Genomic DNA, 24623 nt, shown 5'->3' with positions numbered 1-24623 from the left:
GCCTTCGCAGGCGGCTCGCCGCGCCCGCAGAGCGCAGCCCGGCCCTGGGGCCATGCGTGGTGCCGCGGAGCACGGCGAGGAGGTGGCGATGCCCGAGATCAGGGCGGACGAGGTGTCCCTGGCCGGCTACCCGCGGACATCGCTCCGTCCCGTGCCCGCATCCCACAGCTATCATATCATCGGTCGGTCGCGGCGGCGGCTCTGTGCTGAGCCGGGGGGGGACAGCCCTGCAGGACCGTGCTCTCCTGGGGTGGGATGCTGCAGTTCGGAAGCAGGAAGGATGCAGGGCTGTTGGAGCGAGCCCAGAGGAGGATCTGAGGGCTGGTCACCACTCCTGCAGTGAAAGGCTGAGGGAGCTGGGCTTTGGAGAAGGCTCTGGGGAGAGCTCACTGTGGCCTTCCAGGACTTGAGGGGAGCTTATAAACGAGAGGGAGAACAACTTTCTACACAGTTGGATAGTGACAGAGCAAGGGGGAATGGCTTTAAGCTTAAAGAGGGAATATTTAGATTAGATGCTAAAAAAGAAATAGGTGAGCTGCTGGCACAGCTGCCCAGAGAAGCTTTAGGTGCCCATCCCTGGAGGTGTTCCAGGCCAATCTGAATGGGGCCCTGGGCAGTGTGAGCTGGTGTGACCTCAGCTCCATCCCCCACTGCTGAGGACAAGGGAAACAACAGGCCTGCAGTGGGTTTGCATGGAAGAAGCCTCTTGTTGGCTACACCCAATTAACACTGTTTAACGAGAGCTTGCCTGGTTTCCACCTGTCCTGCTGTAATTATTTTCAGCCTTGCAAAGCTGGACGTCACTGGCTGTGGCAGACACATGCTGGCAGATGGTGTGGAGGCACAGCATGGACTTCTGAGGCTGACTTAAACACTGCCCTTTCAAAACTGGTGGGCCTTTCAGAGTTTCAACGTGCGAGAGATTTTATCGTGTTGAAAAACATGAAACTAGCAGAGGATTAAGCAAAATGAAGTGTCGATTTGAATTTGGAACATCTATTCCCACAAGAAATTGCCATAAACAGCCCGAGCACTGCATGCAGGCCCTGTGATGGAGCCTTATCACTCCCTTCCCCTGGCAAGGCCTTCACTCTGCTCCATCATTCTACCTGGAAGAGAAGCCCAAGCCTGGGATAAAAATTAACCCAAATCACAAAAAGGAGTCCTGGACCTGGCTCTGTCAGGGCAGCACGCCAGGGTGCAGGAGGGGATCGAGTTGCTCTGCTATGTGCTGGCACTTTTGCAAGCAAGGGATTAGCTAAGGGGTATGAAGGTAACGGTGGTTCAAATCAGGGCTGAAGCCACCTGCTGAAAACCCAGGGACTCCTGAGCCAGCAGAAGAGTTCCGTGCAGTTCACAAGTGCCAGTGCAGGCAGGTGGAACTACTGGACTCCAGTGCTCCGTCTCAAACTCTTGTTTTCCAGCTGTGACAGCTGGCCGTGGCAGCACAAAGTATCCTCATGAATTTCATGCAGAGATAACCTCTGTTCAGAACAGCCAGGATCCACGGCTACCACAGGTCTTGCCAAGGCCACCAGGACCAGCACACAGCTAAGTTAAACCTCGGGGCCCGGCTCAATCCCGTGACACCAGTGGTTCAGCCCAGCACTGGTCAGGAGCATCAGAGTTGGTAGAGCAGGAGGGAACAGGAGCAGGGGCTGTGAGAGCACGCTGGCAAGGCAGAGGCCTTGCAGTTATGCCCATTTTCACCACAGTTTAGGAAGGAAGCAGTGGTCATACACTCAGCAGGTGATTAACAATCAGAGGAACACCATTAAACGTTACGTGTGGAGCAAAACCTATAAGTCTTAATAACAACAGGATTTTAACTATACTTCTAATTTCCACGTCATTATTTAAGAGAGGATGCTTTTCAAAAGCCAAAAGTAGCAGCAATCTGTATTTGTGTGCACACGTAAATCTATGAGTCAATCAGATCAGCAGCTATAAAGAACATCCTTCTGTCTTTGGAGCTTCTCTAGTTACATGGCATCCTTTTAAAACTGGTCTGGTTTTTTGGGGGTCGGGCAGAGGGTTGGGATGTTGTGGTAAGACACTGCTGAGACTTTCTTCTCACACACAGTCGGTGTGCACAGGTGTTAATGACGGCAGTGGATCTGTCTCGCTGTTGCCCGTCTATCCGCTGCAGGGTTCTCGCTCTTCCCAGACCTCAGCTCCCATTTGAATGTAAATTCATGCTGTGTGCCGGCCTCTAGAGGGCTCTGCCACCTCAGGCTTCTGTCATTCTTCGAAGCGGGCTGATCGGAGTCCTCGTGTCTCATACCGTATGCACCAGGTTGCTGGGCTCACCGCTGTCCGTGGCTTTGGCTATCGCCCAGCTGGCTGAGAGCAGCACGGGCTGTGGATGCCCCGTCTCCCTTTCTCTGCAAGCGTGAATGACTTTATACACACAAGGTTTAGAGGAGGCATAATTTGCTGAGTGGGCTCCTAAAAATACAGAGCAGATGTCTCCCCGTACAGCAGGGCGCTGCAGGCACACCTGGAATAAAGCACCTCTCAGCAGGAAAGCAGGGCAGCAGAATCAGGATGGGGAAAAAGCTGTATTTATCTGAAGCGCTCGACCAACTCTGCGTCTGTGGAGGACTGAGCTGCAGGCCCAAGGGATGGGGCAGCCCCAGGGCAGAGGAGAAAGCTACCAGATCTCATCTGCTAGAGGCAGGAGGGGCACTTCGGTGCACTGGAGGCCATGGAGGCCAGCAGCTAATTCAGGAAATAGTAACTTTTTGTGTGTGTGTGTGATCTAGTCCAAATAGTTTCACCCCTAATGTGCCATATTCCATGCGTCAAAGCAGCACCCACACTCAAAACTTGGGCACAGCAAAGAGAAAAGATGGATTCCCTTCAAAACCTCAGAGAAATCAAGTCAGAAAGGACACATTCATGTGGATTTTCAGTGTATGTCAGAGACAGGCACATTGGTGAAGAAACCTAGCAGAGGAGAAGCATGCCTCAGAGGCAGAGAGGGCCACATGCTTGTCCTGGTCAGCTGTGGGTCGAAAGACTCAGCTGCCCCCAGCAGTCCAAGTTGCCATGCCATGTCCACAGCCAGCTGGTTCACAGCAAGATGAGGGCTCTCTAGTGCAAATTCAGTTTATCACACAGATGGCTCTGCTCAAAGCTAAACAAAGAGGAAGGGTAGTTCCCAGCATCTTCCAGCCAGGCAAGAGACACACCTTGTGCCCCTGTGGATTCCCACAGGAACCAAAATAAACTGGATAGACAACTCCACCTTCCCCCGTTTCATTTCATTTGTCCCAGCCTGAGCCCCATAGCAAGATGTCCTCCAGCTTCCAGGCCTTCTTCAGGCCCAACCTGGAGAGAGCAGCATGGCTCAACAGCTGCAGGTTTGTGTGTGTGTGCGCTCTCCTGGCAAGTGAACCACTAAAGGCACTGTGTGTTCAAAGAGCAGGTTCCCCTCCCAGACAGTTAAGAAGTTTAGGTACCAGTGAAGAAAAGCTCTTGCTTTACTTATTTATGATTTTGTATGCACAGAAAAATCTCTTTCAAGCCTCTTCAAGAAATGCCCTGCCTGGTTGGATCACCTGCATCATGTTGTGGTACCACCACCATTATTTCCTACAGATCTTCAGCTGCATCTCTCAGTTGCACAGCACGGGGTGGACAGGATGGGTAAAATTCCTCTGACACCTTCCAATCTATCACAAAGCCTGGCTAAATCCCCACACGGTCCTACATCGACAGCCTTCCAGGGGCAGATGAACTCCTACAAGCATCTGTTCTCCCTCTGTCACATACAGATAGCTGTTAGACCTTCCACAAGGTGGGAGAGGAGTGATGAGCTGTTTTCGCTATATCTCTTCCTCCTCCTCACTAACGATTTCCTCCAAGCCTTGAGATCCCTGCTCTGCTCTCCCTTTTACGTAGGCTGCTTTGATCTGTTCCAGCTCGCACAGCTCTGTCTCCAGCTCTTCCCTGTGAATTCTCCTCCGATTCCTCAGCAGTTTCATGGGGAAGGGGTTTAAATCATTGAAGGCAATGTTCATCAGCTTCCTGCAATGGAAAAGAGGCCCAGTGAACCCATTTACTGTCTGAAATAGTAACAAATATCCAAGTGTTTAAGGAGAGTGGGATTTCCCAGACCAAACCTCTCTGGTGCAGCTCGTTATTCACTACTCCAGGATGCTGCAGAAAGTGTTTCAGCCCTCTGTGCTCAGCAGTCACCAAGCAGCAGAGCCATAAAGAATCACAGACAATTGCTTCTTATGCAAACAACAAAGCAAGGGAACCTTTTAAAATACACTTTTAAAGTATACAGCATACCATGAGGAGATGGACTATCCAAGACTAACCCTGATGACTCATCTTCCTTGCAGGAGGAATAGTCCCTCTGCTCAGCTCTTCTGATTATACAACTGCTATTCTTAAGCACTTGGTGCTATTAAAGGCCATGAGCAGCACTGTGCTCCCAAATACCCTGATCACTTCAGCCGTAGGAAACCCAGGTAGGACTCCCAAGTTCCAGCTGCTGAAAAAGAGAACTAACACAGGCTTTCTGGCCAGGCCTGTTGTAGCATAACATTGTCCAAGCCAAGCAGGCCTTAAGTAAGAGCATGGAGGAACAGTCAAAAAAGAGGCACATAGGTCTATGTCCTGTTGACATGCTAATGTATGCATCTGTTAACACACTAGTCACATCTCCTTTTAGGTTGATGTAAAAGATGAACAAGTACAGGCCTAAGATAGGAGCTTGACAACACCTCACAGTCCGTCCTACCTGCCATCCACAATCATCCTTGTGAAAAAACGTAGGTACTGGTAGATCTCCACACTGTCATGAATTCTTAGGATTTCCTCCTCATTGTATTTAAAAATCGCAAGAGCATAGCGGAAAATCACCTGGAAAGTTGAAAGGCATTTCAGTTGGCAAAGGCTTAGCAACTGAGGAAACAGGCTCTCATGGCTTAAAACATAGGGTAAGGGATACACACTGCAGCACGTGTGGTTGCTGGGCTTGTACTCAGTAGGCTGCTTTAGGGCGGGCCTAAAGAAGCACAGAGCTAAACCCAAAAGAACAAACCCAAGAGAACAACCTCCTGTGAGCTAATTTACAACTCTGGAGCATACCAGAGCCTCCAAAAGGACACTAAAACTAATCTCACAAGGGTTTTCCAGTTCTCTCTATGCAGAGGGACAGTGCAAGATTCACACTTATTTCCAGCAATACTAAATCTCTGCCCATCTTCTGATCCCTGTATCTGTCCACTCTCAGCTGTGTCTGAGTTGTAGAGCAGAGGGGACCATATCATAGAACTGTTTTACAGCTGGACTACGTGCTAAGAAATGGCAAGGGCACCACACATAATATCAAAGGCTTGATCTGCCTGCAGGCAACACAGCAACAGAAGATGAGGAGACATCAAGCCATTGCACTAAAGAGGCAGATGGACAAGAGGCTCATGCCCACACCTCCTGACACGTGTGAACGTTCGTCAATCTGCTGTCACATCAGATGTCATGCAGACAGAAAGAAGCCCTAGATTAAGGGTTTTACCTTAGTCCCTTCATACAGGAAAGCATCCCACACTCGCAGGAGGATGTCACTGACCAAGCTGTCCACAAAGGCCACCAGAAACCAGTTGAAGGTAATGAGTGAGACATCAATCTGATACTGCTCAAAATGAGCCATGAGGCGAGGCAGCTTCTCTGCCAGGAAGTCTTTGAAGACTCTTTGATCTACCTAAACTTGACCAAAACAACAACAACAACAAAAATTAGCAAGCACAAACCACCCTAGTGTGAAGGAGAGGGACAGTGAAGCAGAACAGTGGCCTATACATGCCACTGGTGCTGCCTTATAGCCTAAACAGGAAGAGCGCAGAATCTCATTGTCTCTCAGCCCTTCATAATTACTGAGCAGCAAACTTTTGTGCAGTACCAAGTGACAGGTGTGGAGAGGGGTGGAGTGTGGAGCTGAAACAGGGCTGAGATGTGCAGAAATGTGCTCTTCTCACACAGTGGCAAGAGTTCTCCATCTCAAAGTCACGAGGAAATCATTGACACATCTTTCCACATCAGTCTTACTGCTATTTTCTGTGATGTCATGAGAAACCAGCTGAGTAACAGGGCATGCCCAGGGCTGAATGACTGCACATGGCCTAACAGACTGAATACGTATGACCCCTCTCTGTCTTCACAAGAAACAGCTGATCTTCTCAGTTCACTTCCTTGTGGACTCACTGCTGTCTGTTTTGCTTGTAGCTGCACGAACCTAGACACACAAATGCAGCTGGTGAAATCCTTTAATCAAGTTTATAAAGGCTCCATCTCAAGACAGCTGTGGTTTTACAAGAGGAAGCGTACAAAGCAAGACCAGGGTTAGGTCCTTCCCTACACCATATCGTATTACTATACCAGTTCTGTCAGCCTACTTACCTTTGGCCCTGTAGTACAAACCAGACAAAGTGATATGCTTTGGTCTTTCAAGTCTGCAACAACTAAACCTTAACATTTTCAGCCAGCTTTCACTTTATCAAGCCAACCCTCAAAGACGCTAGGCCTACCTCTTTGCTTGCGCCTTGGCTACATTTTCAGGGGCCAAATGAGGCTTTCCAAAAAAGGCTCACTGATGGTCATTACTCAGTAGGAGAGCCTCCTGACATTTCTACCCCAGCAGTTTCTACAATTCACGTATCGACTGCAGTCTATCAGATTTCACTGTCAACACTGCTGATCCAGGCCACTACACCACAGACATTTTGCTGTCTGACAATAATCTGTCTGCTTCCCAAGTCTCTGTGGGCTGGTCAGAGTCTTGTTTCCCAGAGACTTGGGAAACAGCATGGCCCTGTCCCAGTAAACACCAACAAACAATTCAGCATCAAAACAGGACAAGGGGGAATGGTTTTAAACTGAGACAGGGGAGGTTTAATTTAAATTAAATTAAATGTGTAGGGAACCTGCTCTGGCAGGGGGGCTGGTCTCGATGATCTCTAGAGGTCCCTTCCAACCCCTACAGTTCTGTGATTCTGTGAAATATCAGGAGGAAGCTTTTCACATAGAGGGTGGTGAGGCACTGGCACAGGTTGCCCAAGGAGGCTGTGGATGCCCCATCCCTGCAGGCATTGGAGGCCAGGCTGGATGTGGCTCTGGGCAGCCTGGGCCGCTGGTTGGTGACCTGCACACAGCAGGGGGGTTGAAACTATATGATTATTGTGGTCCTTTTCAATTCAGGCCATTCTGTGATTCTATGATACCAAACAACATGCCTTGAAAACTTTGAAATCCACTGACTTTAAACAGGAGGGTAACACAGCATTTTATATCAAATGGCCACAGCGCCTTCTGATCTGCAGGGAGTTCCAAAGCCAGAATGAGGCTATTTGATCCTAAACTGAAGCACAGTTGATACTAAAATTCCATTGCCTTTCTTCATCTGCGCTGGGCAGTCCAAAGATGGAGGGCAGTTTCCAAAAAGACACTTCCTTCATATTTGGTTCTACAAGTCAGAGTTAGCTACTTCACTTTCACTGGGTCCTCCTTGCAATAAATAACTGCAGTTACTGGCCACCTCTCTTCTGACTAACCTGACACCCAAGTGATTATTCAGGAGTGGTGCCACATTTCTTAAGCAACTTTATAACTGTAATGGAAGAAACTGCAAGGTGATATCAACTGTCAGAAGTCAAACACGTTGCAAGCTGACTACTTGTTTTTAACCCTTTACCAAAAATCACCACATCAAAGCAGTACAAGCAGTAGAGGGGGGTGCCAGCTCACCTGTGATGTTATCAGGGTGTCACTGTAGTAGTCTGCTGGCATTAGGTTCTCCACAATATGGACCAGACACCAGAAAGCATTTTCCTCATCTTCCAGGACCAACAGGGCAACAGCTGCCAATCTGCGATGAACAAAACAAAGTGAGGCAACAGAACACTGCAGGAGGAGACAGCGTCCAACACAGAACAGGAGAATCCAAGATTCTTACTGGCCTGTCTCTAGGTCTGTGAGGGAGCACAGCTGGTCAGAGAATGATCTGTTCTGCAGGCTTCTGAAGGAACCCAGGGTCTATGCCTTCCTTTCCTGTGTGCTTCTGTCAGCAAACAGGAAGCATCAAAAACAGAGCTTCAGCAACAAAACTGGGCTTCCGAGCTAATGGAATGTTCTGTAGAGATCCTTGCATTTAGCAAAGTGTGCTGGCTATGGCTATTTGAACATAGCAAACAGCTTTCTTAGAGACATTCCATATTATGTGACGTGGCTCACCTCATCCTTCCACTCTTATTCCCCTTAGCTCTGACTCATCTCCCTTTAGCTAGATGGGAAGAGTTCAAGGCTGGGGAAACATACAGAAGCTGGATCAGTCTTTCAGCAGCGTGATCTGGTGTAAGGTATCCCAGGGAGGGCAGAGCAGACTGGAACTAGATTATCTATAAGGGTTCCTTCCAATCTGATCCATTTTACAATTCTATAACATCTAATATCAAGGGATTTCTGGAATAGAAAACATCTTTCTGAAGACCACCTGAAAAGCAATAGGAATGGCTTACACAGATTTTCCTCACATGAAAATGTACAATCAGAAACTCCCTTCTTGCAGCTAGTGACCCGTGCCTCTTTTTGTAGGCTACACACTTCTAAGAAGCCTGTTTTTTTTTTAATCTGTTCTGTAGCCTGAATTTGGAAAGTGAGAGAAGCTTCCAGATTCCCTGAGCCTCACAGACTGATAGAGCTCAGGCTGTTCAGCCTGGAGAGAGAAAACTCCAGGAGACCTGGTGGTGGCCTTCCAGCCTCTAAACTGGAGGGGCTATACAAACAAAGGGGACAGACTTCAGCAAGATCTGCTATGACAGGACAAGGGAAAATGGTTTCACACTAAAAGAGGAGATACTTAGATTGGCTATAAAGAAAGAGTTTTTGACATTGAAGGTGGTAGGGCACTGGCACAGGTTGCCCAAAGAAGTGGTGGATGCCCCATCCTGAAGACACTCAAGGTTAGGCTTGATGGGGCTCTGAGCAACATGATCTAGCTGTAGGGTCCCTGTTTGCTGCAGGGAAGTTGGACTAAATGACCTTTAAAGTTCCTTTTGAGTCTGTAATTCTTCAGATACAACCAGATCAATTTCTTGAGCTTCTCCTCATGTGTCATCTGCTCCAACTCCTAGCACTTCCTAACACTTCCTCCAACTATCACCAGACTAAAGCCATCACCATTGTTCTTCTGAGCACATTACGACGCACAGATTCAGCCTATATGTCGTGACATTAGCCTGAGACTGTATCACTCCACCTCCTATAACTTTTCCTCTGAAAATTACAAAATAGGAAGACAATTGCATTCTGTTGCTTGCTACAACACAGCAATAACACTGGGTAGAAAAAAGACACCATATACAGAAAATATCTAGAGCTAGTACAGCTCTAGAGAGGGACAGGAGCCTGGGACTGTTTGAATCACAGCCTAGTGAAAGTACCTACACCATCTCAGTGCAATCCCATGAAGAAGCAGCATACCTGGTTCCTCACCTGTTCAGTCCTTGGCAGTATCCAATGGCAGGATTGTGCCAGGAGAATGCCAGCAGCACCCTTCGGAGCTTGGGGATGAGCTGGGAAGTGGGAGATGAAAAATGTCTGTTGCTGGTCAGTGTGCGGGGCAGGTCAAGCTCAATCTGCCGACAGGCAGGGTGCTCAGTGCTCTTGCTCTGTCTTAACAACCGCTGGTAGTGGTCAGGCAGATAGCTGCAGTGCTGGCTGACAATCCACTTCCAGACCCGCTGCCGATGCTCCACAGGAATGCCACTTCTAATAAGGCTTTTCAGCTCTGCAGATGGACTCAGCTCCCCAATGCTATTCCACCTGTCACGAAGGGGCTTCTCCACTACCTCCTGGCTCCGCAGGTTGTTGGACTTCATCTCCAGGGCTTGAATTTTGGCCAGAAGCTTCCAGTCCTCAACTTCGTAGTCAGGTACGGTCATAAACCCATACTCATCATACTCACTGGAAGGGCACAAGGCAGAGGTTAACTCAAAGGCTGGCGCTGGCCTCTGTGCCAAGGGCCACTGCTGTGCTCCTGTCACCCACGCCAGAGCACAGGTACTTCTGTGCTTCTCTGGCAGCTGTGTGCATGAGCCTGCCATGTCTGCTGACACACAACCATAGTGGTAGCCTGCACCAACAGCATAGACAGACAGATGAATTCAAGTGTAGCTGCTCTGAGCTGTAGTCTGACCCCAACAGATCTCTTTACTCAATCCATCTTTTCTCCTACAAACAAGGTAGCATCTTGCTCAACCTGTTTATCTTCTCTGTCTTAGGACAGAGACAGTTTGGGACTGCAGAAGCTTCAGAGCATCAGAACAGAGAATAGAGACCAACAGCACCTTCGGATGTCTTCTGTGCACAATGGAAATCTCTTTCTAATCAGACACTCCAGAAATGCAGATAATGGTGCTTGTTGAGGGTCTGTGCACCCTCAGTCCCCAGTCAGAGCTAATTCCAAGGTATCACATGGGTTGGAAAAGATCAAGTCCAACCCCTGCTAAAGCAGGTGCCCTACCGTAGGTTGCACAGGAAACAAGTCAGTCCATGTCCATGCTTGTTTTATCTTTTCTAACATATACCTATCGTATCTATTAATTTCAAATTAATACAGCGTTAATCTCAGCTAACATGGGGAGGTAAAGGGATTACAATTCATCTCCACCTTAATACTTCCTGATCTCAAGGTAGAGCAAGAGCCACACACCCACATCCAGAACCAGGCAGGCATTGTCCAAGTGAACTGGCAGAGAGACCAAGCCTGGCCTTAGACTCTTAGGGCTACCTGGAGAATCCGAATCTAATCAACCAGATGTAATAGAATCTGTTACAAAACTGGGGCAGTAACTGTGCAGAATAGCATAAACACAAATGCAAGGTCCTCAGCAGCACTAACAGCAAAGCACCCTTGGGGTCTGCAGTCCAGCCCCACCCCTTACTGCAAGACTGACCCACAGCTAGAAACAGGGCAGTCATGGCTTTATATGAATGGGTCTAGAAAACTCCGAGCAATAAATACTCTCTACTTTCCAGGGGACCTCTCGTGCATTTCTGTACTCTGCTCTGGTGAGGCTGTACCTCAATATCGTGTTCAGTTTGGGCCCTTGATACAAGAAAGACTGAGGCGCTGGAGCATGTCTAAAGAAGCACAACAAGGCTGGTGATAGGTATGGAACAGATGGGGGAGCTGGGCTTGTTTAATCCGGAGCAGAAGACACTCAAAGGAGATCTCATCACTCTCTACAGCCATCTGAAAGGAAGCCGTAGCAAGGTGGGAGTTAGCCTCTTCTCTCAGGTAACTAGTTAGTGACAGGGTTTATTTAACTTTTAACTCCCCTTCCTGCAGTGATGTGCTACTATCAGCTGTGCATGGTTTCCACATTACCATTTTTCCTCTACCTCTCCTTGTAGGTCATGGCTCCAATTCCCTGCTATAGAGCTGTCTCAGATCTCTCTTGCCTGCAGATTCCCCTTCACTGACAGACTCCTGCAAGGGTGTGAATTTCCCCACATGCTTCTCTATTACCTCACAGGGTTCAGGTTCAGATCTGCTCCTTCCTTCACATCCCACTGGAGTGCTTCCTGGATGAGGTTCCTCACCAAATCAGCATGTGAGCTGGGGAGGCCGCAGAGAGTCTCCTGCAGCTTCCGCAAGACCGTCAGGTATTTGCTCTCCATCTGGCAGTTTTGGGCTTGCAGATAGGCACACTGATGGCAAAACAAGAAGGAATGAGGTAGCTCATTGACGGTTTTTCCTCTATCACCGCTGCTCGTTGCTAGCCTGGCCCACACATAAAACAAAGACTCCTGAATAGCAAGACCCCAGAAAACACGCCCAGCAGTTTTCTACACCCACGTGAAGCGCAGCTATGAATGAATCACCACTGCCAATGAACACACATAAGCTTCATAAGCAAGCACACAACAGAATTTGCTTTCTGAATGGCAGGCCAAATACAGCATCACCTGCTTACCTACTGCACTGCATCAGGGGTGGCCATATCCCAAGCAGCACAGATCAGAGCCAACACTGCATCTGAATTCTCTTCAGGCTTTTTCTGTGCTGCTTAGACAAGTTCTCTACCATAGACTGAGCTGTACTCTGAAAATACACACCACTCAAGGGACTGAGCAGGAACCTCCACAACTTCAGGATACGCAGCAGAATCACAAAGCGAATGTGCTCCCAAGCAACCTCATACCATCATACTGCTATACAACATCAAGCACAGGAAGCTCAAGTGAGTTCAAACAGAGCAAAACCACCACACTCCAGGGCATACAGAAAAGAAAAAAAAAGCAGGTGGGGAGGGGGAGAGGAGGGAAGCGGGGAAACGAGGATTGTTATCACCACTTCACAATTCACAACTGAGGCCATACAGGTGACAAAACTCACCTAATCAGTGTTTCACAGGAAGCACGAGGACTTCTCAGTGGGAAGCAGCAATTAAAAACAAAACAGGAATCACAGAAAGAATTAGGCTGCATAGAAAGTGGACAGAAAAGAGCATAGGACACTGTCACACTACCACTTTACTCAGCATTTTGCCTCAAGTCGAGCATTTCAGTATGATTACTTCCATTCTGAAGCTGACAGCAATTGGAGGATCAGAGAACAAGAACAAGCTGAGGTGTACTGGGTTTCAAAAGACTAGGAAGCAAAGAGATAAAAGAATGACAACACCACCTCAGAAGCAGCTGCTTGCCCTGTTACAGAATCCAAGGCTATGAGGACATTCCTTGAAATCTAGTAAGGAAAACCCAGGGAAAACCTAGAGAACAAATGCCAGCCTGAAGCAGTGGTTTAGGACCAGAAAGACAAGTCTAAGCACAACTAGTTTATGCATACTTACAACACTAGAAATGAAAACAGCCTAAGAAGAGAAATCAACTCTCAACTAGCTGCAGGATCTAAGAGAATTGCTACCTGACAGCACCAGGCCTTGTACAGAAATCAAAACTAGATGGAGCCAGGACCTAGTCAGCCTGCCAAGTCTCAAGAACTTCTCATTCTCTTAGCACAGACATTTCTTCAGGAAATGTCTACAGGAGTCTGAGTTAGTTTTCAGCATCCCTAAGAGCGAACTTTGCAAGCATTTTACTTTGACTGGAGACAGAAAACAATCATACCTAATCTGGGAACAATACAAAGCAAGAAAATTAAACTAAAAATAATAATTGAAATTAAAAAATAGGAAACAAATTTCTTCCTGGTGAGTTTTTGTATCAAAATCGTCCCAGCACCCACTTAGGACAGAGCTTAGAAAAAGGTGTCCCCAAGAAAAAAGAACTATTTTGCTCACCTTCATCAGAAGGGCTTTTTCATTCTCAGCAACTCTTGTCCAAAGCCGAGTAACCTGGTGGATTTCCGAATTGAGAAACTGGTTCTGGGTTTTGTATGCATCGATATCATCCTGCCACAAAACAAAACAGTCACAGAGGAACAGTGCATATGAGGGTCCCTAGAGGGACTTGGGTATGGAATGAGTAAAGGACAAGAAAAAATGTCATGTTCTAGAGACAAGACAGCACTTTCCAGGACAAATACAGTCTCCAAAGGAAATGAAGGCACAACATTAAATAGAGGTGTCATGCATAGAGAAGACACTTGGAAAATGCTAAATGTACTTAGAAAACATATGCACTTATAAGACGTAGAGACAGTTGGATGGCAGAAAGCTAAAGAAACAGCTAACTGAGATGAAGAATACTTTTCTCCCTTTTTTAAGAAATAGATGCAGGTTTCAGCCCCACAGCTGGCAGAAAAAACACTTCCCACAGCAGAGTGCCTCATTTGGCAGTTCTCCACCCCATGCTAACAGTTCATTATAATGGTGCGTGTGGTAACAGTACAACAGGCTGGATTTGAAAAAAACTAATATGTGTTGGGAAACTGTTTGCAAGAGGGAAGCACACACCAATAGAGCCATGAAAACAGCAGGTTAGACAGCAGTAAGTGAAACAGGAGATTGAACAAAGAGGCTGGCTCTCAGTGTTAACTAGATCAAAACAGTATTTTGTTCCACCTGTCTGAAGCCAAGCTATCTGCTTCTGAGAACTCTATCAATACCAGGTGAGGCCCTCCCACCCCGTCTCTGATGCACACAGAACTAGAAATACAGTCTGTGCTTTCCACTAGGAACAATCTCCCACTGAACCGGAGGGTACAGGAATGCAACCTCTCAAATAATCTGTGTCACCTCCACACACCTTCAGGTGCTCAATCTCCTCCTGCTGTTTATACAATGTCTCTGCAGTGACAGCGTTTGCTTCTTGCAGGGGATCAGAGTGTTCTCGGGTCCTCTGCTCTGTCAAGGCCATGATGACTTGCTGTTTGGCATGGTTCTTCTCCATCAGAAGCTGCACATGCTCTTTGAGTTCCTGGATATGGCTGTCTCTCAGAGCAAGCATCTGCTCAAGTTCCTTCTTCTCCTGTTCAAGAGCTTCCAGTCGACTGGTGAGATCTGCAATTTGTCTCACTTTGTGGCGCACTAACTCCAGCCTGTCCTTATCTTCTGCTGCAGTGAGATACATGCTAGACACTCGCTTCTCCTGCTGGGCTGCCTCCAGGGCTTTGTGGAGAAGCTTAACCAACTCCTGGTAAAAGAAAGCAACTCACAGTGATTAGTTCACAGTGTGCCCAGGGCACTGCCCAGGACTCTACAGACCTGCCTAGTAATGAGTAAGCAGCTAAAGATCCTCAGGATCTCAAAACTGACTCCTCTCTGAAGGAAAACTGAATGGAAATTGCTATATTCGTTTCAGCTTTCACACTGCAGAAGTCCTCCCTCACTCCAAGCCACATGAATGTACAAAAGCTTCTCCCAGCACTGTGCTGCTGATTCATGCTTTGCTGTCTCAGACATTTAAGGAACCAAAACAAGGGTGTAACTTAATTACCCACCATGGGACCTGGCTCTCTTGTCTCTTTTGCTGGAAAGAGATACTAGCATTACTGAGGATTCTGGCACTGTCACTCAGGAGACAGAGGCCTTGCAGTGACTGGGCTCTGCAATCACATCACATCTTAATGGCAGACTGTTGTTCAAAAAAACCATGACAATTCAATCTGGCAGCTCCTGTCAGTATCACGATATCCAATCCAAGATTGTACTTCATACATCTGTTAAATAACATATACCAACATGACAACTGCAGAACCTACCTGGATTTTTTTTTAACCTCTCTTTTCCAACCTGTCTGCTATATGTGTTTTGTGGTTATTGAATGTCCGTGCTTTCCTTGTGCTGGGCACCATCAGGTTATGTACATCAGGGTGACACTAGGAGCTTCAGCTGAATGCCTGCTCAGCCCCCTCAGCCTTACCAAGCACCAAGGTCCAGGGAGTCCCTGTGAACACTTTCAGGGTCCTGCCCTTAAAGGCAGAAGATTCTTCACCGCACTCACCTTCTGTGACTTGACCTCCTCTGTGAGTGTCAGCATCTGTTGCTGTAGGACGTTCACTTTATCCATTGAGTTCCTCTCCCGGGGTTGCTCTTCTGCCAAGCTACTGTTCACCCACTTGGCTTTCCTAAACAAGTTCAACCGAGACTCCATCCTCCCATCCTCCGGGGTCTCCTTCACTGAAAGGAAACAGAGTTAATTTATACAGAATCACAGAATCACCAAGGTTGGAGACCTACAAGATCATCCAGTCCAACCATCCACCTATCACCAACAGTTCTCACTGAACCACATCCCTCAACACAAAACTCAAACGTCCCTTGAACACCTCCAGAGTCAGTGACTCCACCACCTCCCTGGGCAGCCCATTCCAGTGCCTGGCCACTCTTTCAGACAAGCAGTATTTCCTAACATCCAGCCTAAATCTCCCGTGGTGCTGCTTGAAGCCATTCCCTCCAGTCCTATCACTGTTACACGAGAGATGAGGCCGACCCTGAGCTCACTGCAACCTCCCTTCAGGTAGTTAGAGAGCAATGAGGTCTCCCCTGAGCCTCCTCTTCTCCAGACTGAACAATCCCAGCTCCTTCATCTGCTCCTCATCAGCCCTGTGCTCCAGACCCCTCACCAGTTTTGTTGCCCTCCTTTGAACCCGCTCCAGGGCCTCAATGCCCTTCTTGCACTGAGGGGCCCAACACTGAACACAGCACTTGAGGTGCAGGCTCACCAGTGCCGAGAACAGGGGGGCAAGCACTTCCCTGTCCCTGCTGGCAACACCATTCCTGACGCAAGTCAGGATGCCATTGCTTCTTGGCCACCTGGGCACACTGCTGGCTCACGTTCAGCCCAGCACCAACCAACACCCCCAGCTCCATTTCCTCTACGCCGTCCTCCAGCCACTCCACCCCAAGCCTGCAGTGTTGCCTGGGGTTGTTGCATCGAAAGTGCAGGACCCGGCATTTGGCCTTGTTGAAACTCATCCCATTGGCTTCAGCCCAGCTCTCCAGCCTGTCCAGATCCCTCTGTATGGTCTCGCTACCCCCAGGCAGATCCACACTTCCAGCCAACCTTGTGTCATTTGCAGACTTACTGAGGTGCACTCAATGCCCTCATCCAGGTCATCAATAAAGATACTGAAGAGGACAGGCCCAGCACCGACCCCTGAGGAACACAAATGGTGACAGGTCGCCAGCTGGCTTTAGCTCCATTCACCACCACTGCCTGGGCCCAGCCCTACAGCCAGGTTCTTATCCAGCCAAGAGTGTATGCATCCAGGCCACAGGCTGCCAGCTTCTGCAGGAGAATGCTGTGGGAGACAGTGTCAAAGGCTTTGCTGAAGTCTAGGTAGACCACAGCTACAGCCTTTCCCTCATCCATCAGATGGGTCACTATATCATAGAAGGAGATCAGGTTGGTCAAGCAGGACCTGCCCTTCAAGAAGCCATGCTGGTTAGGCCTGATCCCCTGGCTGTCCTGCACATGGCACGTGATCTCCCTCAAGACAATCTGCTCCATAACCTTCCCTGGCACCAAGGTCAGGCTAACAGGCCTGAAAACAGAACTAAGTTTCTTGCTACAGACTCCTATGCCTTGCTATGAGGGGACTCACAACAGCTCCAACTAGAAGACTGACACACAGGACAAGAAACATCAACTTGCTAGGATTCACAAACGCAGGGATGAGAACCACAGGTGCCCCCAGAATAAATAAATAATGTTTCATGGTACCTGTAAACCCTCCTTTCACCCCACCTGTCTTGCCCACAACAAAAGGCAGTTAGCGTATGTGGAGAACACATGCTAAACTCAGCAATTACACCCTATATTTGGGAGGAAAGCGTTGAGGAGAATGAGACTGTACAGCAGTTTAATTTCCAATTCAAGGAAATAGTATGGGCTAGCAATATGGTTTATCATTTTGCCTCTGGAAAAGATTCCACGGGTAAGAGACAAACAGATACAGCCTAAAGCAGAGCAAAATGAGTCTTTCTTGTGCCAGCAACGCTCAGGAAGGAAGGAAGGAGACAACATGGTCAAGCTTTCATGTCCCAGAACTACTTGCCACTCTATCCTTCACTTTTCTGCTAAGTCTGACTCACTAGTAAATTATGTCATAGCCATACACATTTCAGTAACAGGCACCTGTACACTGTGCTTCCACTTCTGCCTCTTGTTCAGGGTCCTCCTGGAATTTACTGAAGTTAAAGACATTCCCATCATTCCCCCAGAGTTGCTTGGAGCCACAGATATTGTAGACAGTGTTTCTGAAACAAGAGGAGACTAAAACAGTGAACAGAAGCGATGAATGCTGCAGCCAGTTATATTCGAATTACCCAGTGACACACTTCTCCTCATTCATCACATCTCCCTCCTCCCAGAACCTGCCTCCACCATTTGATTTAAAAAAAAAAGAATCATTCATGGCACTGGTGGATCTAAGGGGAGCAAAGCTGAAACCAGCATGTATCAGAAAGATGCCACAAAATTGCTACCAGCACAGCCAAGTGAATCAGATGGAGATCTTTTCCACACCCTTCAGCCCTCTACATAAAGGCTGGACAGAAGGCAGCAGATAAAATCACAATCATTTCTTCTTTCTTTCTCTCCCTCTCCTCTTCCTCCCTTAGCTCAGTTCCTTGCAGAAGCCCTCAGACAGAAACAAAAGTTCAGTTCTCTACAGCCAAAACTGCCACAACAGTTACAGCTGAAGCTGCCACAGGTCCTGTGATCTAAATCACATTTAATAACCTTGCCACAACTAGTTTGATAAGCTTTGATACAGTACAGACATTCTGGAATAAAACTGCTATGAGATCTAGAAGCAGTCAATCACAGACTGTTTGTTGCAGTTGCTGCTTTCAGATGCTGCCAGAAGAACTAAAAGATGTCTCCACAAGATCATGGAGAACCAGCAGCATGTCAGTGTTTTTTGTAAAACCTATACAAGAAAGTGAGACAGCTGCCTATTTCTATAAGTCTTCTCTCTTCCCATCAGCTGAAAGAAAATAAGCCCCTTGTTCTGACACATACACAGGACATCATGTTAGCTACGTCTTTACTGTTAATGAAGCTGGAGCTTAGATATTATTCTCCTTTTTGCCTTTTTACTGTGAGGCTCATGAGTAGAAAAGCAGAAATTTCTGACCTAAGCAAATGCATTGGCAGAAGAGATCAGCAGACCTCCACTCCCCGTAGGCTGCAGTGGGCATTACTTTGATACAATTTTCCTGCTTCTCTTTATTTCATGCTATGCTGTTTTCCCCATGAAACCAGAACAACTCAGGAATCGGAGGAACTCAGCTGAAACCAAACACACTACACAACAGAGCCTGCAGAAATGTTCACAGGACCAAGGTAACAATTGGATCCAAGGATGAAAAGAAGCAATTATTACTCAAGCTTACAAAAGTAAGGCTGGGGAGGAGTTACGATTACAGTATTTTTAATCAAAGTGCAGAGGAAAGAATGCACTTTGTATCTATCCTGCAAAACAGTACAGCTGAGATTGCTACTCTTATGTACCATAGGAAGCCCCTCTTCCTATCAGCATCAGACTGCAGCCAGAGCAGCAGTGATACAAAACTACAGCAAACCTCCCCTCCAAAAAACATTTGGCAAGTGCCTGTGACCACCTGCATGCTGTGGGCTATCTGTAAATAAGTGATGAGGATATGCTTAAGGACACGCTGGTGCGGACTGTCTTTGAGCAACAGTATCTGCTCAAGGTTTGTAATGTGTAAACCCCGATGGAGCCACAGCTTGCAATCACAAACATGAAATCAGTGCAGGCAGGGGGCCTGTTCACATGCCTGAAAATCAGCCAAGCTACAGCAACTTGTGTAGTGTCAAGGCCTTATTACAGGCTCAAATGCCTCGAGCTTGAAGTACCTGCTCTGCAAAGTACCCAAGATCCTTTCAAGCCACTGCAAAGGGCTTCTATTGCTAACCTACAGAGTACAGTTCAACCTGCCCATAAGTCCTTCCAAGAGCAATGTTCAGATGCACCACAGAAAACAAGCAAACCACTAGATGCACCTAGAAGAGCTTAATCAAGCTCTGATTCTGCCTCTAGGATCTTTTGCAAGACAGCTATATCTTGTGAAACACACTAGAACAAGCGGATGTCAAAGAAGCTCCAACATAAAGTTTGTTTCTTCATAAAACTGCTTCATGGCTTATCTACCTAGAAAAGTGCCCCAATTCAAACAATATAAACAAGTAAGTAACGCACAGATGGGCATGCGAACTGCACTGCAACTCTCCTCATGCACTTACTGTATCTCTGTCCAAGGGTGCTTAAGGGAGATGTTCTGCAAAGCTGTAGCTGTTTGGGGTGCAGGCAAAGAGGCTGCCTGTAAACCCACCACTTCTGTTGGCGTTTTGACTGGAGGCAGAAAGCCCTCATCATCAGCAACATCTACATGGAAACAAACCAAAACATGAAAGGCAAGTAAGTGTTCAAGGCAGTCTTTCATTAGACTTTGACTCCTCAATGTAACTTAAGAACCACAACATTTTCTTACATTTAGGCATTTTGTATACAACACATCAGTAACAAAAGCAGCAGAGCAGGTTTCCCTTATATAAGATGAAATTACAGAAGGTTCCAAGTAGTCCTTGAGCAGGTAATTTATTTCTACCCAGTGGCTTCAAGCACTTGTACATGAGAAAGACCTTAGAAATCAAATTCAAGCCTCTAAACAGATAAAGAGCAGAGTTATTGCTGTTCCCCACCCCAGTCGCAGTGTTTCTTAATGCGTAGGTAACAGCTCACACATATTTTTGTTATACTACTGCTGCTTATGATAGTGAAATGCCAGGGTATTTAAAGCAGACACTTAGCAGGGAGCAGGTTGGTTGCTTTAAATAAAACATCTAGTGCATCTAGTCATAGCTAAATATATGGATGCTCTGTCTCTGCCCTCCATTGGCCTCTTTACTCAAACTGCTAGGCACGTGCACCTTTATTCCTCCACCACTACAGGACTTGCTTACTGTTGGCTTCACAGTGGAAAGGGACACCACCAAACATGCAGGGTTCCAGCGTATGAGGGAAGCTAAGAGGGGATTCACAACCATAAGATACCTGAATATTGCCTAGCACACGCCGTGGCAGATCAAGAGACAGTGCATTCACGTTCATCTCCAGTAAGGCCACAACCTCCAAACACCAATCCAGGCAGTGATAGTTGGCACGTGCCTTTAAATACCTGGGCAGTGCCTCTAGTCATTTAGAGATGAGAACCGCTCACCACTCAGAGGCTGAAAGCAAATGAAGGGATGACATAGGTGACACTTACTTATTCTGCCAACTAGAGGTTCATTTACAAGCTGGGAGCTGCCCACGGGAAATCTGCTCTGAGCACTGCAAAATTCCCAACGTCTCACTTGTAGCTGCTGCAGCCAGTACATCATTGCCTGTTTGCTGATTGCCTAAGAGAAAACAGGAAGCAGCAGGCAATCTTAACAGCATAAGACATAATCTGTAGGGTTAACAAGCACTGTTCTGCCCATGTTAGCAAAAATAAAAGGCAGCTGAGTCATGCCTATGCTACATTCTCCAGTCCCAAATCTTAATTTGGAGAGACAAAGTAAATCTTCAGCATGGCCTTAGCAACAGAACCTCACTAGATAGCTGACCAAGTTCTAACCGTTTCTGGTTTACTGTGTTCCAAGACTGAGCAGAAATGTTAAGATTACTTTAGGTGGGAATCATGAACAGAGTTCTCTTAATAGAGACATTCACAGAGATAGGAATCTAAGCTTCCTGCTGCGGGAACCAGTTCATACAGAGGAGCTCGTTTCTATTCAATAAGTTATGCATGGGTGCAGGACTCTCAAATTACTTCAGTCCAGCACCCAGTTTGGCTTTTACTGCTATTCTGTTAAAGAAAATCCATCTCAGTGACGGAAACCCAGCCTTACAAAATCAGAGCAAGGAACTCAGGTTTACAAGGTAACAGTCCAGGCTGAGGGGATTAGCACAAAACTCAGGCTGAGGTACATTACAGAGGTGAATCTGTCCTAATGGGGAATGTTTTGTAGCAGCCCTCAAATGAAGCTGCTGCCTCTTACCTTTAGAGTAAAAACTCTGTTCGGTGTTCTGATCTCAAAAACCCCTTCATCATTTTCTACTTTGCAGTCAAAGCTAGCACTGGAGAGATCAATAGAGCCCAAAGGGTTGATGTCCTGTGCAGTCCTGTAGTATAGTAAGTGGCACTTATTTTCATCATAAATGAACCACCGAGACTTCCAGGTCTTGATTGGACCCCTAATGCCTAGCTTATTTAAATAGCCACAGAGTTTTTTTCTGTGTGTTTCACTGCTGGGTTTCAGCTGTATATTTTCCAGTTCTCCAGGAGAGGGAAGCACATCTTTCTCTTTTGCTGAGTCTCCGTCGCTCCTACTGCCATCTGAGTTTGGCTCTGTTATCTGGTCTGGAACTCCAGCACTGGGACAAGCACCACTTCCTGGTCCTTTCTTCATCTCTTTCAGGAAATACACTCAGAAACAAACTGAAACAGGAAATCTCCAGGTAAACGAGGTACAGCAGATACCAACTATATCAACATTATTCTACAACCTGCAGAAGACAAAATTGAGGAATATGCTTAGGTCTCATATATGACAAAAAAAAAAAAAAAGAAAGAAAGAAAAACAAACAAACAAAAACAAACAAACAAAAAAATCACACCACCACATTCCCTAGCTTTCAAATTACCCAGCAGAGGTCCCTAGTGTCCAATATTGGTCATCGCTCTTTCCCTTCCTGGGCTCTAATGACCTCTACATCTCAGTTTTCTGTCTACAGTTCATAAACAGTCTCTACTAGCAGCAGAGAAACCACTACAATCTTTCAGGTGAAAAACAAGTACATCCTGCAGGCATTTCAAGTCATTAGCAACAAACGGGGCTTTTGAAGTCACAGAGAAGAATATTAAGTATTAGCTGCAGAAAACAAGGTAACAACCTCTGTTGGGACACAAATTCAGGTCAATGGCTTTCAGGTAAGCTTGTCACTGCATGCTAAGCTAATATTTTAAACCACAGAACCTGGAGAAAAACCCATCCTTATGGCAGCTGAAGAACGCTGTTAAAAAGCCAACATTCCGTGCTCTGGGTCTTATTCAGCAGGCCTCACCTGACGGATTAGGCACCAGAGAAACAGATTCTGTGATTCCTACTAAACAGACTCTGTTATTCCGTTGCCTAAAGAACCCTGCTGTGTTTCTGTAAGGAATGCAATATGCAACAGAGAAACAGAAAAACAACACTGGAGGGGATTTGGGCAGATTCTTAGCCCTGTCCTCCTCTCAGAGACAGGGTCAGTTTCAAAGCTGTACCTGACTACATGGGTTCACATGCACATGAATTCTGATTATGTGCTAGGGTGGCAAACCTACCACACTTGTGGGCAAATTAGGGAGAAATGACTTTTTGCTCACAGCTGCATATAACAATGTCTAGTGGTCCTTGCACAACCGAAATAACAACACCCCAAAATAAAACCTATTAGAAACTTGATGGGGTTTCTTTTTTTTTTTTTTTTTTTTTTTTTTTTGTTAAATAAAAGCCTATCTTGAAGCTCACCTAATGAAAAAGCCTGCCAGAGGCTTCAGTATAAATACTGCAGTATCAGAAGCAAATGTGTAAGCAAATACATATTAGTGGGAATCCAACAGCAACCATAAAACCATTGAACACTGAACCAGTGGTGTGATGACAACAGGTCAATGGGGATAACACAAAGGAGTACAAAAAGACACTGGCCAAGCTCATGCTTTTAGGAACAACATCCTTCTTACTGGTACAGGCTTACAGACATTAGTATTTAAGCTCCATTCCTTTAATGCTGCTTCCTCCCATTCACTCATCTGCTTCTCAAAAAGCTACAGAACACTCACTTTTTTTTTCTCTTTTTTTATTCACTTATTTTATCCACTCTCTTACTGCTGAAAATACAAATGCCAGAATAAGCACATTACGTAGGTGCCACATCAGAAGCCTAATTTCCAGGCTAATTTTGGCAGGTTCAAGGGAACCACTATCAAGCAGCAGCAGCCTCAAGCCTTCTTAGCAACCACAGAATCACAGAATGGCCAGGGTTGGAAGCACCTCAAGGATCACGAATCTCCAACCCCCCACCAATGCAGGGCCACCAACCTCCCCATTTCACAGCAGCCCAGGCTGCCCAGGGCCCCATCCAACCTGGCCTTGAACACCTCCAGGGATGGACGCGGCATCACAGCCTCTCTGGGCAGCTGTTCCAGCACCTCACCACTCTCACAGCACACAACTTCCCCCTGACACCCAACCTCCATCTGCCCTCCCTCCACTTCAAACCATTTCCCCTTGTCCAGCTGTCATCTCCCCTTTCCAAGAGCTGACTCCCCTCCTGTCTTTAGGCTCCCTTTAGGTACTGCAGGCTGCCATGAGGTCACCCCACAGCCTCCTTTTCTCCAGGCTGAACGAGCCCAGCTCCCTCAGCCTGTATCTGTAGGGGAGGTGCTGCAGCCCCTGATCATCTTTGTGGCTCCTCTGGACCCTCTCCAACAGCTCCCTGTCTTTCTTGTACTGGGGGCTCCAGACCTGGACACAGTACTGCAGGTGGGGCCTCACAAGAGCAGAGTAGAGGGGACGATCACCTCCCTGTCCCTGCTGGCCGCCCCTCTTCTGATGGAGCCCAGGACACCATTTGCCTTCCAAGCCACAAGGGCACACCGCTGGCTCAAAGCACAAGGACTTCCTGCGCCATCCAAAGACTCCAACACACTTCTAGCTGTGCTGACGGTGACACTCCATGGCTCCACCACACAGGTTCAAGAACCTCGTTAGAAGAGCTCTGGTCAAATCTGCATTACCGAGGGCTATAGAGAAAGCCTCACCTACTTGCAGGATTCTGGAGAGATGCCTCTGGAAGCCACTGTCTGCTGCTGCAGAGCTGCAGACACCCCAAGCCGGGTGACCACGGCCTCCAGAACAGATCCGACAGTGAGAGGAGCCTCTGCTTCAAGCCTCCCTCAGCCTGCGAGCCGTCCGAAAGAGCCGTCCAGCCGAACGCGACACTGACTCACCGACGAAAAGGGAAGATGAGGGTGGGCCCCGCACAGACGTTTCTCCCCCCGCCCTCCCACAGCCTCACAGCACAGCCGTATCCCCGCCGGGGGGGCACGGCAGAGCCTGGCACCGGGCTGCACCGCCTGGCG

General features: G+C 47.3%; 1 protein-coding gene across 2 annotated transcripts; it reads right to left on the bottom strand.

The window, feature by feature from the left end:
- Positions 1 to 1008: 1008 nt before the first annotated feature.
- On the bottom strand, positions 1009 to 24617 carry TBC1D2 (TBC1 domain family member 2). Of its 2 annotated transcripts, none has more exons than XM_048930600.1 (14): positions 24303 to 24617; positions 21493 to 22000; positions 20718 to 20850; positions 19693 to 19834; positions 17560 to 17681; positions 15424 to 15599; positions 14227 to 14613; positions 13320 to 13430; positions 11543 to 11724; positions 9505 to 9975; positions 7759 to 7879; positions 5534 to 5719; positions 4757 to 4878; positions 1009 to 4032 (listed from the first exon to the last, which is right to left on the bottom strand). In XM_048930600.1, the coding sequence occupies exons 2-14, from the start codon at positions 21901 to 21903 to the stop codon at positions 3831 to 3833; spliced, it is 2766 nt and encodes a 921-aa protein (XP_048786557.1). In that variant the 5' UTR covers positions 21904 to 22000; positions 24303 to 24617; the 3' UTR covers positions 1009 to 3830. The 2 variants fall into 2 exon arrangements, with proteins under 2 accessions (XP_048786557.1, XP_048786558.1); XM_048930601.1 differs by having other exon boundaries at positions 24307 to 24617.
- Positions 24618 to 24623: the final 6 nt, after the last annotated feature.

This window comes from Lagopus muta, chromosome Z (assembly GCF_023343835.1).
Source record: "Lagopus muta isolate bLagMut1 chromosome Z, bLagMut1 primary, whole genome shotgun sequence".
Classification (NCBI taxonomy): Eukaryota; Metazoa; Chordata; class Aves; order Galliformes; family Phasianidae; genus Lagopus; species Lagopus muta.
The sequence above is the reverse complement of the archived record's forward strand: the minus strand, read 5'-3'. Positions and strand labels throughout refer to the sequence as shown.